The following is a 15,291-nucleotide window of genomic DNA, read 5'->3' as shown; positions in this document are numbered from 1 at the left end:
GAGTGGTCCTTACCGAGAGGAAGGAGAGGTCTCGGTGGTCCGCCATGTAGGTCACCTCCAGGTTCTCCAGGACCACGGTGCAGTTGCTGTAGGTCTTCACCATGTTCAGGTAGTGGTCATCTTCAGTACCAAGAAGGTTTAAACGGTTGGTGATGCCTTGGCAAACTGCAGGAAAAGGACAAAAGGAAAAATGTAAAAGCCCGTCTCAACTCACGGCCATGCGAGCGTGTGACTCGGTTTTGGAATTTGCTCCACACAGTCAGAATTTGGCCAACAACTCTGGGGAAAATAACAATAGGGATCAAATCTCAGCAACACGGTGAGTCAAAATGAGCTGGCGGTATCTACGCTGGCAAAGGCCTGAATCTTTCCACTCCTGTCCAGGCTGGTTAAAACAACCACTGTAGCACAATCTCCAGGCCCATTGTGTCATTTCAGAAAAAAAACCTATTTGGTGTGTCACAGCTTCCATGCGCTTTGTGATGATGTTTCCTGGCCGAACTAAAGCTCACTGAATCTCATGATAGATAATGGTCTCGGTAACTGCCAAGTTCAAGGCACATCTGACGTTTAGACATGACTAAGAAAACCTCTCCTCGTTTCTATCGAGCTCGGATCATTTTTACTGCCAAGAACAACAAAAGCATTGATAAAAAGACTCACAGGTTTACAACAGCGTACCTGACCTTATGCAATAAAGTATTTGGATAAGGAAGTTAGTAATGCTGATGAGAGCAGGAGAGGCTTTCTCTGCAATGGAGGTTTTCATGGGAGACAAAGTGTTCGTGAGTCCTTTGAGCTGGTCAGACAGGTTCTGACTGGCACTTAAGAACGAGTCAGCTGTGTTTAACACTGGGTCACCCCTCTTATATAGACACACACACATAAAATTCACACACACACACACAAATAATTATACCAATAGTGACTGCTAATAGTCTTTATTCATGGCTCAACTTAGGTTGAGGAAAACAAAAGATGCATCTTCCTGTTTATTAGAGATGATGGTGTCGCTGTATTGTGTCTTGGGTCACATTCCACAACGTGTCTGCTCTTGAGCTCAAAGAAAGGCCAAACATGCGCTCAAAATTGTGAAACACAACCCACGCCACGGCCCATCAGGGCTCAACTTAAACGCACTGCCGCGTTGTGCAAGTTGCCAAACTGAAGACGAACGTTGAAATAACGTTGCCTTTCGGCCCAGATGAGGTCGCGTTTGAAGCCAAAAATCGCGTACTTTTCCGCTCCCGTTGAGCGTTTATCTCCCCTTGTTGATTTGAATTCACACGAATGAACAGAGAGGGTGCGTCCAATCAGTGAGAATTAGGCACAAACAGCTGTCCTCCTCCCCCCCCCCCCATTAGTTTGTGCCCGAAGCCTCTGCCTGACATGAACCTGGCAGTCCAGCAGCCCTGAAACACCGTGGCAACAGAGGCAGACTAGCAAAGGCAAGCTGACCATTATAATTAGAGCCCAGAGCTATTTGAGATGTAATTAGCCTCCTAATTATTACGCCGACAGGGACAACAATCTGTGATAAACAAAAAAGGCTGTCGCGAGGGTGCAACGGTGAATATTAAATCGACCTGATTCGACAGTCTGCTCATGGCGATGTGGATTATGGTTAATAAGTGTCTTTTGGATTGGCCAGTAAATCTGTGGACAATCCCAAAGTCTGCTTCCCGTCTGAATGAGTTTTGTTCAGGTTTATATCTATAACGATCAGTAAAGGCTGCATGACGCAGGCGACTTAAGGTTCAACTGACTTCCTGCAGGAGTTCACACAAGGAAGGAAAAAAAGCCACAAGTAAACATTCTCCCATGCCCAGTTATTGATATGTAACTCGGTTGCAGGTGGTATATGACCTGATATCACACAACCATAAACGGACTTCCTCATGAGGCTGAGACTCATGAGAAAGAACCAAGGTCAGGCTCTAATTACATAGTTACAACAAAAAGATGGCCTAGATAGACATTCATTTTCTTGTATCAACACAGCCTTGTATGCGTTCCCTGCAGTGTACAGTATCGGAGTTTGATGCGTCATAAAAGGTTGCACAACTTGCATCTACCTGCCTGCAAGTACAGACACGCGGCAGCTCGTGTGCGAAAGAATATGCAGATCGTACATTAAGGGACAGCTGATTCAATTCTGACTCACCAAATTCATTAAAAACACACTGTGTGCAATCTGCTTTTATGCAAGGGTGAGGCCTGCAGGTGACGTAGCTGATACTGTGACAAAGACTAATTAGAGATTGCTTCACTTCCTCCAGCTGTACTGTCGTCACAAACCGTCCAGGAGGTTACTCTGTGAGGAAGGAGTTGCAGGTCTGGTATATCTCGGCTTTAGTACATTATGGGTGTGTGTGTGTGCATAATATTCCCTGGCCGGCGCCGATCAGCACCCAGTAAGAACCAGACAAAGGAGTCCATAAACCCGACCCTTAGTCATCTAAGCTCGTTGAAATGTGCGGTGGCATGTCACTCGTTCGATGTTTACTCGGGGACTAGCGTTGGAAGTCGAGGGTGTGTGGGTAGATATTTGTTTCTTGAGGCTATTGGATCTGCTAGACTACAGAAAAATGTCTGATAACTAGCTGATTGTTCAGTATACATTTTAAAACGACACCGAAATTGAGAAGGGACGTGATTTATTGGTGTGGAAAGTCCAGGACACGTCTCAATCGATGGCACTTTCCTGTCTGTAATGTGAAGTTACTGCAAGCAGGCGGTTTGATTGGCTTAGCATAAAGTTGGGAAGCAAAGGGAAACAGCCAGCCTGCATCCGTCTGGTATATAAACCAAAAATAAGACTTTATTGTGCACGGTAAACTAGCTGTAATGTGTAAATCGGTGAGCCGGGGAAGCTTTTTCCATCTGTATCCAGGCTGGTTGCAGCACTATATCTAAAAGACATAAGAGCGGCATGGAAAATGTCCAATTTCTCCCTCTAAAAGCTTTTCAAAGCCGCAGAGCCGACCGGATTGCATGAGTGCTACAGGTGTTTGTGTTATTGTGTCCATTTCCTTCATCACGCTAGCGGCGTTCGCGCCCGTCTTCAGGAGTAAACCGCTACTCTCCTGCTCTGCGGCTGAAGAACGGATTTGACCGAGGAGGAGAGAAGCAGGGTATAAAACCAAAGTCACGCAGACAAAAGTTACTGTAAATATTTGAGAGACATCAACGGAACACTGTCGGAATAAATTGCCAACGTGAAATACCAAAACCAACCGAAAAAGGAAAACAGCTGCCACAGAAACTCACATTCTGAGGTCTTATTGACGTGTCCGCGCAGCCAACTTTTGCATTTTGATGCCCATGAGAGGAAACGCACGAAAACACAAAGCTTTCTACCGTAAACACGCTTTCCTGTGGTGCACTGAGGCATCTACTACACATCTAAAATCACCATGCTTCATTCCGCTCTGCAGACAGCAGAAACGGCCCCCGCCGCCTTCTCTTCCCCTCGTTCACTACCTGCAACTCGATTACGCCGCGTGTCCAGAGTCTGATAACAAAGTTATCGGAAAACGTACACATAATTAGGGTGAAGCAACAATGCTTACTGACGTGACTCGTTTATTTCTCTCTCTGAGTCAATGGCCTTACGGCAAAGCAGCGTATGTAATTCAATCGGCAGCCCCCCCCCCCCATCCGCTGATAACACATCGATGCCCACATTAATTCCCTTATTGAGGGGTAAATTATGGTTAACCCCCTCATACATCTCCACACGTATCGTGAAAGAATGTTGGTAAGTGGAAAAAAGACGGACGCGCTCTGCTTTTATTGGCCCGCGTTTCAAGTCAGGCTCCTCTCGGGGTCGCGTTGACTCATATTTTAAGAGCTCCAGATTTCAGGGAATCATAAGTCTCTCACAGCTCTGGTTATTTCTTTACATTCGGCTCATACATCCTCTGCTAGATTTCATGGCTCACATTCCGGAAGAGATGAGAGATCAAATGTCATAAAAACGGAAAAACCGGCAACACTAGTTGCTTTGCATTCTTTAAGGCCGTGTGCTGCATCTTCAACGTAGATACTTTGTAGCTTGACATCAAAAATCCTGATATCCTGCTCTCAGTACAGGGGGGGGGGGGGGAACACAATCTTCCTTTGTGTGGGGGATGCATCAATCCCTTAGAGAAAACATCGTGGGGCCTCAGAATAAGGCAAAAAGGAGCCAGTAAGAACTAAAGGATACTCACTCCCCCCCCCCAATACACACACACACACACACTTTCCCTCCCTATCGCCTCCCCAGTGAATACAGCAACACAAGTCCCTTTGACATCACAGGAAGTTGATCTTTGCACAGGGTCAGTTCCAGACGGCTACCCTGCAACGCTGCACCAGATGGCCGCTGATTGTCGTCTAAATCGGACTTTTCACGTGCTCCTGCAGAGAGGGAGCCGATGCAAAGGAAGCGAGCGGAAGGAAGAAAACAGAGGCAACCGGTTTGTGATCCAGCTAAACGAGAAGAAGATGTGGCACCTGGCGGTTAAAATGTGGAAGTGGGGTGTTAAAAGCCTCGCACTTGCCGTACGAGCGCGACTGACCTTTGGCCGGGCAGCTCGCAGAGCGGTTGCGTTACAGTTCGACCCCCAGTGACTGAGGGTTCACCGGCCCGGCCGCAGCTCCACGCTCGCGAAAACCTGAGCAGAGTGACCAAATAAAGAGCAAAAGGCCAAATGTTTACGGCCAGCTCCCGGAGAGCAGTCCCTGCCGCTCCAGTGAGACATTCCAGATATCTGTGGCCGGGCCCCGTCATAATGTTTACGCTCCTCCTCAGCGTGAGGAAACCGTGGATTTAGGTTCTGCACAAACACAGGAATACAGACTGTATACTCACACCTCTGCATGCTGCGTCATATACATACATTTCTTATATAGATGCAAGACGGCAGATAAGATTCTTCCGCTTAAATGAATGTTTCCAACGTGTAGATGAGTTCATCCAATACAAAATATGTTATTGTTTTTGTAGTCCTAAGGAAAGAATCTCTATGAAATTAAATTGAAAAATGTCTTTGAATGCAGTGAGCTTGTTACTCAAGAGCCTTCACAACAGTTTCCAGAGAAACACATTTTTCACAGACAGTACTTCCAAAGAACATCGTCATTTACCGGGACATTGTTTTGGAAAGAAACACGCCTCTCCCTTTTCGAAGCTGAAGAAATTAATTTTTGTGTTTGAACGACGTGTCGGTCGACTATTTTGTGTTTTACGATTTAACGCGAATTTCAGCTCACTGGACGTCTTTTTCAGCTTGAAAAGATTGTCTTTTCATACTCACTAGATTTCCAGCCGTTTTCAGTCAATACGCTGTGATAAATCTTCTCTACAACACCTGCCGAACAAACAGCGTTACGACATAGTGCCGCCTTTAACGGCCTACAAGTCGGATATTTCCATCCGGAGTTAAAGAGAAACAATAATGCTAAAAAGAGGCTCATGTGGTTATGTGTCAGCACGATGTGGGATATTGTGTTGATATGTCTACGCTGTGTTTACAACCGTTTATTTTTGTCAGATATTTTGTAAATATTATAGATTTTTTAGATTCCATTCGTCTATTGGGGCAGAGGCAGATATCTCAGAGACTGGAACCTGGGAAAATAAGGATTAAACAGGTTCGAATGGCAGCACAGCACCACAGATGAGTTCTTAAAAGTCTTTCATTTAAAAAACATATTTATTTAAAATGCGGTAACTGAGTTACAATAAGAGCTTCTATTGCATCCATGCTGGTTATCGTTGGAGCTACTGCTGTGTATAATCAACCCTCCACATATGCCTCACTCGTCAATGATGCATTTATTACCCAACTGCGATATCCATAACCAAAAAGATAAATAACCCATAAACGTTACAAGAATGAATTACTGGGCACAAAGCTGATTCATCTGGAGTCACTTAAACACAGCTGCGCTCCTGTTACTCTCCGGCTGTGAGCGATATACGAGAGGCCCAACAGGATGGTCCAAATAATCAAACAACACGTATCATTAATCAGAGGATTCTCCCACAGTCCATCGGTCCTCCACCAAGGCACCAAACAATCCCACTCCTGTTACCCGAAGCTCACAGCACCTCCGCCCCCCCCCCCCCCCCCCCCCCCCCCGGCCTCCATTTAAATTCCAATAATGCATCCGGCATTCTGCAAATGTTCCAACGATAAACCCACTTCCTCTTTAACATCCAGAAATTCTCCCTGTTGAATCTGGTTCTAGCCAAGACAACCCCCCCCCACACACTCCCCCACTCCCCAACCTCCCCTCTCTGTTTTTCTCTTCCTCCCTCTCTGTTAAAACCATACTCCTCTTCATCCCACAGGAAGCACGGGAGGAAGGCGGGAGAAGGAGTGGGCGGACTGCTGCTAACTCACTGCCCCCCCCCTCTACCCTCCACCCACCCAGGACCTTCACCAAGTCATGCCTGGAAAAGAAGAGCGGGGAAAAACAACAACCTCGAGCGAACAAAACCCACACGTTTCGCACATCATTCCAGCCGAAGAGAGCAGCTGTGATTCGGGAATCCCTATTTGGTTTCAGCATTGCCAGCGCGGAGCAGCAGGCCCATATTGGTGCGCATCACATGGGGACGGGGGGGGGGGTTTACAGATAACTCTCACTCACTGGACTCCTAGCTCCATCTAAACAAAAAGAGACAGACACTCCTTGAGGCAGCCTTTCTTCTGAAGGGTTTCTTATTTTTAGCCGATAGCTGACAGGCTCATTTGTGTCCGGGTCCGACCGCTGTTTTTTGCGGCGTTGCCTGCCAACAGCTCTGTTACGGCCTAGAGACTGTGTCACGTCTCTAGCAACACGGCCCCCCTCCCGCCAAAGTCCTCACGGAGACGGACCCCATAAAAGGAATATTCTAGAAAAGCCGCAGGGTTTGGATCAGTAAGCGTCGACCCACGTGGCTCAGACCTTACTCACTACTCCGTGAGTTTACACGTCAGCAGGCCCTTAAATCCCCCGATGAGTCGCGTCTTCCTCATCAGGAGTCGGGGGGCAAACAGAGTTTGGGGGGGGGGATTAGTTTGGACAGCAGAGGAGCTCTCTGAAAGAGTATTTCGGTTACACGTTGCGTTGTACTCTCCGGAAAGCGTGACCAGTTTAATTAGCCACACGTCCTCCTGTTGACACGTTAAACTGAAGTGTTTGAAATGCAACCGGGTGCCAACTACTACTACTACTGATACTGATACTCGGAGTGCTTCGCTATAATCATAATTCGCCACTGAAATAGTGAGCAGCACGACTGTTATGTCATCAAACGCCGCTCCAACAAGCTCAGATTTCATCCATTGTTAACCCGCGAGGCCTCATCCTGCAACAACGACAGAAAAGGTTAACAAAGCACCGAAACAATGCGTTATGACCCAGGAGGGCGGTGTGTGTGTGCTGTGTCTCCTCACCACGGAGACGGGACAGGACAGGGGGCTTTCGCCCAAGCCGTGGCTGCTTTGTGTCAGTCAACAAAGCCATCGGGCGCCGGCGAGCTGGAGCGCTTGGCCGGTGTCAGCTACACGGCTGAACACAAGGCCCCTGGCTACCAAAAAACTCCTATGAGCCCTCCAGAGAGCGGACAGTGTGTGGATGAGCCGGGTTACAAAACCATTCCAACGTCATCTGGCAGCTACTTCGATGTTACCAGTTAAATATTTAATCAGCTGTAAAGCAACAATTACCTCAACAACGGGTTTGAACACTTTGGTTTCTATAAGAAAAATGCAACCAGAAAAATAAAAAAGTCTAAGAAATGTTAGAAAAGTTACTGAGTTACAATAATACTAAGAACAAAAGGAAATTCATCCTGCCCTAACATGTGTATTTCAAATCCTCTTTCTTGCCTGTCTGATCCAGGTTTTGTGGGTCGCTTCAACGAAATGTCCTTTGACCCAGAAACCCAATTAGGATTTGGATGTTTTCAAATCGAATGGAAACTTAGCGGGTGCACTGATTATTGAAATAATACTCGGATAAAAACGAAACAAGTGCATTCATATTAAATAATCCCAGACGGCATTCTAATCGGCTCAGGAGGCGAGCGTAGATATAGCGGATCTATCGCAGGGACCCGGAAGCTAATCCGTACGGCCGGGCACTGCGCCAACCGCGCACCGCTGGGTATCTCTACCAGAGAACCCATATACACAAGCTCAAGTGCTTTGTTATGAAAAGGAAACCAGAGCAGCAGATATTGACCATACATCAGCGGTGCTTTAAACGCCATGGGTCGGATAAGGTGACGCGGCGCAAGCGAACATAGCTTGAAGTATCTGGCTTCCCCTAATGGTTCAGTGGGCCATAAGTAGGTAAAATGTAAATAAAGCGAGAGGAATTCCTTCTCTTTTACAGGCCGACGGCTTCAATCATGAAAACATGGTGGTAATGAAGATGTTCCGCTCAATGTCCCTCCAGGAAATTAATTCTGAGCTCAACGGAGCGTTTACTGGGCAATTAGGAAAGGTAACCCCGGGGAGGCGCGTTGTGTTTGGAGAACATTATCAGTTGGTGCTGCGGGAGTTAAAACAAATCACAGTGCGACCCCTCGACAATATTAGGAATCCCCGAGAAGAGATGTCGTCTCGGGAAATCCTCGAAGCGTTGGTGAGGGAAGGGCCGACATCTTCGTTTTGCTTTGCTGACTCACCCCGCCACAATAAAGCGGCAGCAGGCCCATCGTCATTGAGACAGCTGTGTCATGAGGAGGTCTGTCTTGCTGCTCGCTAGGATTATACTTAGACTGGTCGGCGAGGACGTTGTAGTGCTTGTACTTTTGGAAACAAACCTTTAGACGCTTCACTTTTCACCTTACTATATACTGTTAATGTTTTTTTTTTTGTAAAGTTTCCCAACAAATATTGCAATCAAACAAAAACCTACAAAATGAAGGTCAATTCCATCAGCCTCAGCTTTACTTTGTGTTTAGTGCTAATCAACACATGTCAGCAAGACGATGCATCTGTTTGTATTTCGTACCGATACTTGTGTGAGGAATTAAATGCAATAATCCAAGGCAGAACTGCTAAATAGATCCTTATACCCCAAAAGCCTCGGCAGCTCCTGGCACAGAGGGAGGCCTTTCTCCTCGTTGTTTACACAGAGCTGTAAAGTCATGTCTACATGGCAAGTTAAGGTCAAGCAAGACAGATAAGTCTGTGTCACAGAAGACAAAATCCTGGATAAAGAACCGTTTGTCTCAAGACTTGGAGTTTCTGTGAGGAAGGGGAAAAACCATTCAGGTTTGGTCCGCACACGCGCCACAGACACTGGACGAGAACGGATTTATCTCTCGTGCAGTTTCCTCTTTCTTTGTGCGTGTTTTTCAGCGACACAATTTGCCCCATTATCACATTTGGCCACCCATCCACTGCAGAAGACAATCCTGTTAGGAAGCCCGGGGGAAGCTGGATTCAAGCTGTCAACATGTCAACACCAGACCCATTACACCCAGGTACGTTAACATGAGACATGTCTCAATATGCTTTTTTTTTGTGATAAACTCTGGAAAGCATGTTGAGATTAAAGCTCATGACATCACTGAAGTTGTTTGACATTTGTCCTTACAGAGGAAACAGGTAGTGATTGGCAGGGCCCTCAAAGACGCAACCAGGTGAGACACCCTTCTCTTTCCATTTGTCTAGTTATTACTTGCCCCTACCATCTTTTCAATAAAGTCCCACACTGCCGGCCTTGATTGACACTTTACCGCGCCTTTGCAATGGAGCATGAAATGCCTTAATCACATTGGCAAAGAAAACACGCGTTTTCCTAAGTAGTTCAGCGAGGGAAACCGTCACTCTTAATAATTACTACACCCATTTATTATGTATCTAACATTTACATACATGTAGTTGTAGCAAATTAAAGACATGTCAAGCGGAAGAACATTACGTCACCGTCAGCTTTCCATTGTTGAGTGTGGAAAGAGCTAAACCCTTAAGCAACACACTGGACCTGAGTCAACAGAAAACTGACGGAAAAACAACTAATCATTCAGGTTAAAGCTGTTAAGGAGCTCTCACATCCTTTTTAATCAGGATGTGAGGCAGGAAACCCCCCCCCCCCCCTCCTAACACTGCAAAGGGGATCACAAACGAGACATCCTGGATCTCCATCCTGATGTCTTTGGACAAATGCAGGAATTCATTTATGAAAAAATAAATAAAAGGACCCCTAATGTGCCACGAGGCTCCAAGCGCCAACAGTGAGTCGCAGCTTGGAATGCACCTTTTAGTTTACTGGGCTAATGGACCACACAGGAAGGGGCGGCACGCAGGTCTCAGAGAACAGCCACCGCCCATCGACGCTTTCTTCTGAAACATTCGGAGATGGAGATGTTTGGGAAGCTATTGTTCCCTTCCCCCGAGGGGGGATTCCTCTTTTGGGCGACCAGCGTTTGAAACGCGGCTCCTCAGAATGACCCTGAGGTGATGGGAGAAGACGCCACGCCTACGGGAGGCCTTTGGGCCAATGGAGAGGGACTTTCATAGCCGATTTGAATGCCAAAGTGAAGCAACAGAAACTAGAAAGACGGAATGGTGGGTGATTAGGAGAGGGGGGAGTCAAAGATCTCACCCCATCCTTCTGCTGGTTGTTTATGTATCCTTTCATCTCTGCACTAACCCTGTCCATCTCATTGAAGTCTTGTACATTTGCATTGTGACTCGGTGATCCATGAAGATACTTTCTGAATATAGATATTTCTTTCTGAATATATATATATATATATAATATATATGACCGATTTGGATTCATCTGTGAGGGGGAAAAGGCTCCAGATTAGACGAGACCAGCCTGACGGCAGCCATTTAAAAACTGCTTTGTCAAAACAGATTAATTAACAGATAATAATGAATTTGCTTCAGAAGTTAATTGGAATTGGAACTTTTCTATGTTTTCTGTGTGTCCATTGGCAAATATCTGCAAACCAGCATTATTATGTGTTATTAAACCCCGTCATTTAAAGTAAGTCATGCATTTATTCCCACAGTATGTTTCTGTGTGCTTACCAGTCCACTGTGGGCTAATACTAATAATGTTAATATAAAGTACATAGTGATGATAATAAAAGGAGGGGGTGAATCAACACTGGAGTTTGTATTAATGTTACTAACAGTCAAATGACTTGCGGATCTCTTTTGTTTGGTGAACAAATTGTAAATAAAAACGTCTTTTAAAGCTCACATATTTAAATAGCTTTTTTTCGGCCAGTGAACAGCCATCTTTTACCAACAGATATTCTACTAACTATCCGATAAAGCAAGTAGAGTATCAGAAAGTGATGTTCATCCACAGATAAGGTCATTTCTCTTCAACCCAGAGTGGCTAACAACGTTAAACGCAAACGAATGAAACCAAATCACCATCGCTCCTGAACACCCCGTCACCTGGTGGGTGTCCTGTGGCAGATGGGCCCACGTAGACCGGCCTCTTTCCCCCTTTAACACGACACTGCGTCTGATGACACAGGGAGATAGCGGAGGGCCCTGTTTTCCAACGTGAATTCCTGGGTCTCTTTCCACTGGAGACTCCATGCACAGCCAGCGGATCATGGAAAAGGCCATAAATGCAGCGACCGCTTTGTTACCGCGTACAAACAAAGGACGCAAATCAGTTCAATGAGTAACCACATTCACTCACTTATTCCATGTTCGGCTCCTAGTGGACATATACAAACTAAGCCATGCGCACAATGCACACAAAGGAAGAGCTTCCCATTGGTAGAATCAATGATGTAGCTGGCAGCGTTTCTGAACTTATTTCATAGTCAGAAATGAAAACAAAGCATAAAACTTTATTGTTTGTGTATTTTTTTTTCATTAGTTCCGTAATTGGCGGTGACAGAACTTGAGGAACTACTTGATTTGAAGGGAAACTCAATAGATGCACTGTATTCAGAGGCCTTGTTACAGTGAAAAGCCAGAAGAACAACCACACTGCTTCCCTTATATGTTCCCGCTGACTGCCTTCTAGCCGTCTGCTGCAGCGCGACACACATCTCGCTTTCTCTAGAGAAGCATCGGTGCCGCCAGATCACCTCTACAGAGGCGCTATTGTCCCGGAGTGGAAACCAAAGTCAAGCTCAGCTTCAGGTCAACCAGAGCTGGGAGGGAAGCGCCTCAAGAAAGCCAACTCCCGCCGCCTGAACCTAAAAGCCATATTTACAACAATGGGAGTCTGGGAAGGTCATCAGAGAGGATCGGCAAAGACCAGGACCACTGTGGACCCTGAGACGCAGACTAGAGGTTCTAGAATTACACGCGGCCGGAAACCGGAATTTCACTCGAGACGTCCCTTCTAAAGCCAAGGCGTGAGCGTGCCAAGAGGCACGGTTTCCTGAAAGCGATGGGAGGAAAAAGGGAGATGACTGAGGAGGAAAAGCTGGCTCGTCAGATCCCAACGCAACACAGAGGGAAAAGCACTTATTCGGGATGCTCAAATTTTGTCATGATTCAGCACAATTTTTTCAGGTGTGCAAGCACATTTAAATGCAAAAGAAATGACGGAGTTGGACTTCACTCATACGTATATTCTCTTCCAATCTCCTTTCTGTGTCCAGAACTCGAATAACCTGTTAACTGTGGAAAAAAAGCATATTGGTATTTAAGCGGTTTATCCCGTGCTTAAAGCGAGCCGGGGAGCCTCGCACGGAGGCTTATGGATTTAGCTGTTGACGTCCCCCTGAGAGTAGTTTGATCTCTCACAGGTTAACGCGGTTAGAGGGGCTCTCAGCTCACCTCACGCCTGTACTGTAACATTGGAAGGGAGAAGTCAGCGGAGATGGGAAATCATGTAATCTGATAAGAGGCTCCCATTCAATATATTGCAGTATATTGCAATTTTAGGAAAACCTGACCATATGCATGAAAAGGTGGAAAGAAAGTTGACTTTTTAATGGAATCCAACCCAATATAACAGCATAGATTAATAAGAAAACAAAGTAAGAAGTATATTAACGTAGTTCCTCTTTATGGGTAAACTATGCAAAGCAAATAAACTGTTTCTTAGAGAATCGATGCACATAATACAGGTGTCTTCTCAAAGCCCTCGTCGTCGGAACAAACAGAGGGAGTCCAATTGATTCCAAAACCATTTAGCATCTCATCAGCAAAATAAATCCCCCCCCCTGTTCATTGCTTGTGGCTGGCTGCCGGGTGAAGCTGTGGGAATATATACAACCTCCCCGCAGATGATGACAGTTAATAAAGCGAGCCTGCCAGCCTGATACTAACGATGGTTATATATTAATATACATTAAAAAAAAAACAAGATAACACCCGAAGAACAGGACAACGTGCACCAATGGTTTGTTTTTTTACAAATGGTCACCAATTTTTTAGCAACTAGAAATTGTTTTGCCCCTTTTCAGTGCAAACAGCAAAAATAAACTATCAATATTGATCACAACAATCGTTCATCCCCGAAAACCATGCAACTCCCGGCTTGGTGATTTGGAGTAAGTGGAAGGATTACATGCTCCTTTGTGGGCTTAGAAAACCACCGTCCTTCTTAAGGCTAATAAAACCTTTCAACCCCCTTTGGATTATTTCAGAAATGCATTGTCACCGAGCTTAGAACAGGACTGTTTTTCTTTCTATTTGATTTGACATTTCCACTGCGAGGTTAATATCGTATTAAGCACGGTACCATTTTGATTACTAGGGAGGAAATCTACTTCATATTCATTAATTCAGTGGGATTTTCAACTGACATCAGCAAAAAATGTTCAGTCAGTATTAGCAAACCTTCATTACGCCAGACAGAACAACAACAGATTTTCGAAATAAAAGTTGTCTAATATTTATTACGGCAGTATTTTCCAAGGCGGGTCTTAATTCCCTTCTAATCACTGTTTTTGTAGTTATTAAGGAGTTTTATTGTGAGTTGATGAATATGCAAACTGCTAATTGAATGGCACAAAGATAAAATACACTTTTATCAACAACATATCCATAAAATGTAAAAACAACTCTCACATATAATCCTTGATTGTTTTTGCGATTTCAGTCGGGAGTTTTGAATTCTACATAATGTGCAAATGAAGTTTGGACTATTATGGACACTGTGTTCTTGGGAAACATTGTTTGCCACCTAAAAAACATCTGTCTCAGCCCCTGGCCAAGAAGAAGAACAACAACAACAACAGCAGTGAACACTGTGAGGCCATATGGCGCAGCTCGTAGATCCCCCGCAATGGAAATGAACAGTAATTATACCAAACTAATGCACACAATAACTGACATTTTAGCTGTTCATTTTCTAATCTTCTCTGGTCGTAATAAAATGGCCCTGCAGCAGCGCGAGATGCGCAGCGTCTAGTTTGTTTAGCCCCCCCAGAAATATTTAGGGACTCTTGTCTTTGTGGCTCACAAACACTTTTGATTTGTTATGGTTGACTTTAAACCGGGCACTGGTTTGTTACTTGTTGGAGCAGAAGGGAAAGATGCAAGTTGCACGTGCACTGCCGGGCCGCAGTCGCTCTGGGCTCCTCCGCTTACAAGGAGGACCAACAGTGCAGTGTGAGTGCGGACAATGATGATTCACGGGAATAGGAAGTTCCAACCATTAGGCGGTAAAGTGATACTTGTGGTCACTTTCGAACCCGACATCTGGCCTTTATGAGGTCTGAGTCACTCCAACTACATGTGAATATGTTCAAATGTTTTTAGTCTCGGACCAGCATTGAGACGCACGCCGCAGCTTTCCGGCGCTCACTTTCCAGCCAAAACTGCGTCAAATGTCGCGTCGGCCTGTCACGAGTTGTTCTGGAAGTTCAGCTTTTTAGAAAAGAAAAAGACTAAACAGCAAGATCGCATCGAGGTAACAGTCAAAACACGGCCGCGTCCTTAAGAGAAAGCTGATTTCTGTGACCTTTACTTCAGGGCCAAAAAGGGAGAGCACAAACACGAGCAGAGCAAGAGGAACCTGTTCCGGCGATTTCAGCACTAGTTTTCATCAGCCCCCACACTGTGTCTGGTTTCTATCAATCCAAGCAGGATGAAGTGGCTGTCTTCATGCTCAAATCTAATTTCCTTTGAGGACCAGATGCAAACTGGGCAAATATGGCCTTTATCTGTATTATGTAAGAGGATGCACTACATCTATCTACCTTTACTATACAATTGATTAAAACGTGCAAAAGAGCTGAGTGGGCAATAAAGGGGGAAACGCAAATGAGAAAACATGTCAGGGTTTTGTATATTAGAAACTGGTCACTGGGTGCATCTTGGTGTGTGTGTGTGTGTGTGTGTGTGTGTGTGTGTGTGT

General features: G+C 45.4%; 1 protein-coding gene across 1 annotated transcript in view; it reads right to left on the bottom strand.

Moving 5' to 3' along the window:
- egfra (epidermal growth factor receptor a (erythroblastic leukemia viral (v-erb-b) oncogene homolog, avian)) overlaps positions 1–15,291 on the bottom strand; it is a 32,572-nt gene that overhangs the window by 16,383 nt on the left and 898 nt on the right. The window contains exon 2 of the mRNA XM_040171544.2: positions 14–165. Within this exon, the coding sequence (XP_040027478.1) occupies positions 14–165 (152 nt within the window). The remainder of the gene's footprint in view (positions 1–13; positions 166–15,291) is intronic.

Source organism: Gasterosteus aculeatus, chromosome 3 (assembly GCF_964276395.1).
Source record: "Gasterosteus aculeatus chromosome 3, fGasAcu3.hap1.1, whole genome shotgun sequence".
In the NCBI taxonomy this organism is placed as follows: domain Eukaryota; kingdom Metazoa; phylum Chordata; class Actinopteri; order Perciformes; family Gasterosteidae; genus Gasterosteus; species Gasterosteus aculeatus.
Note: the sequence above shows the minus strand (reverse complement) of the source record. Positions and strands in the feature narration are given on the sequence as shown.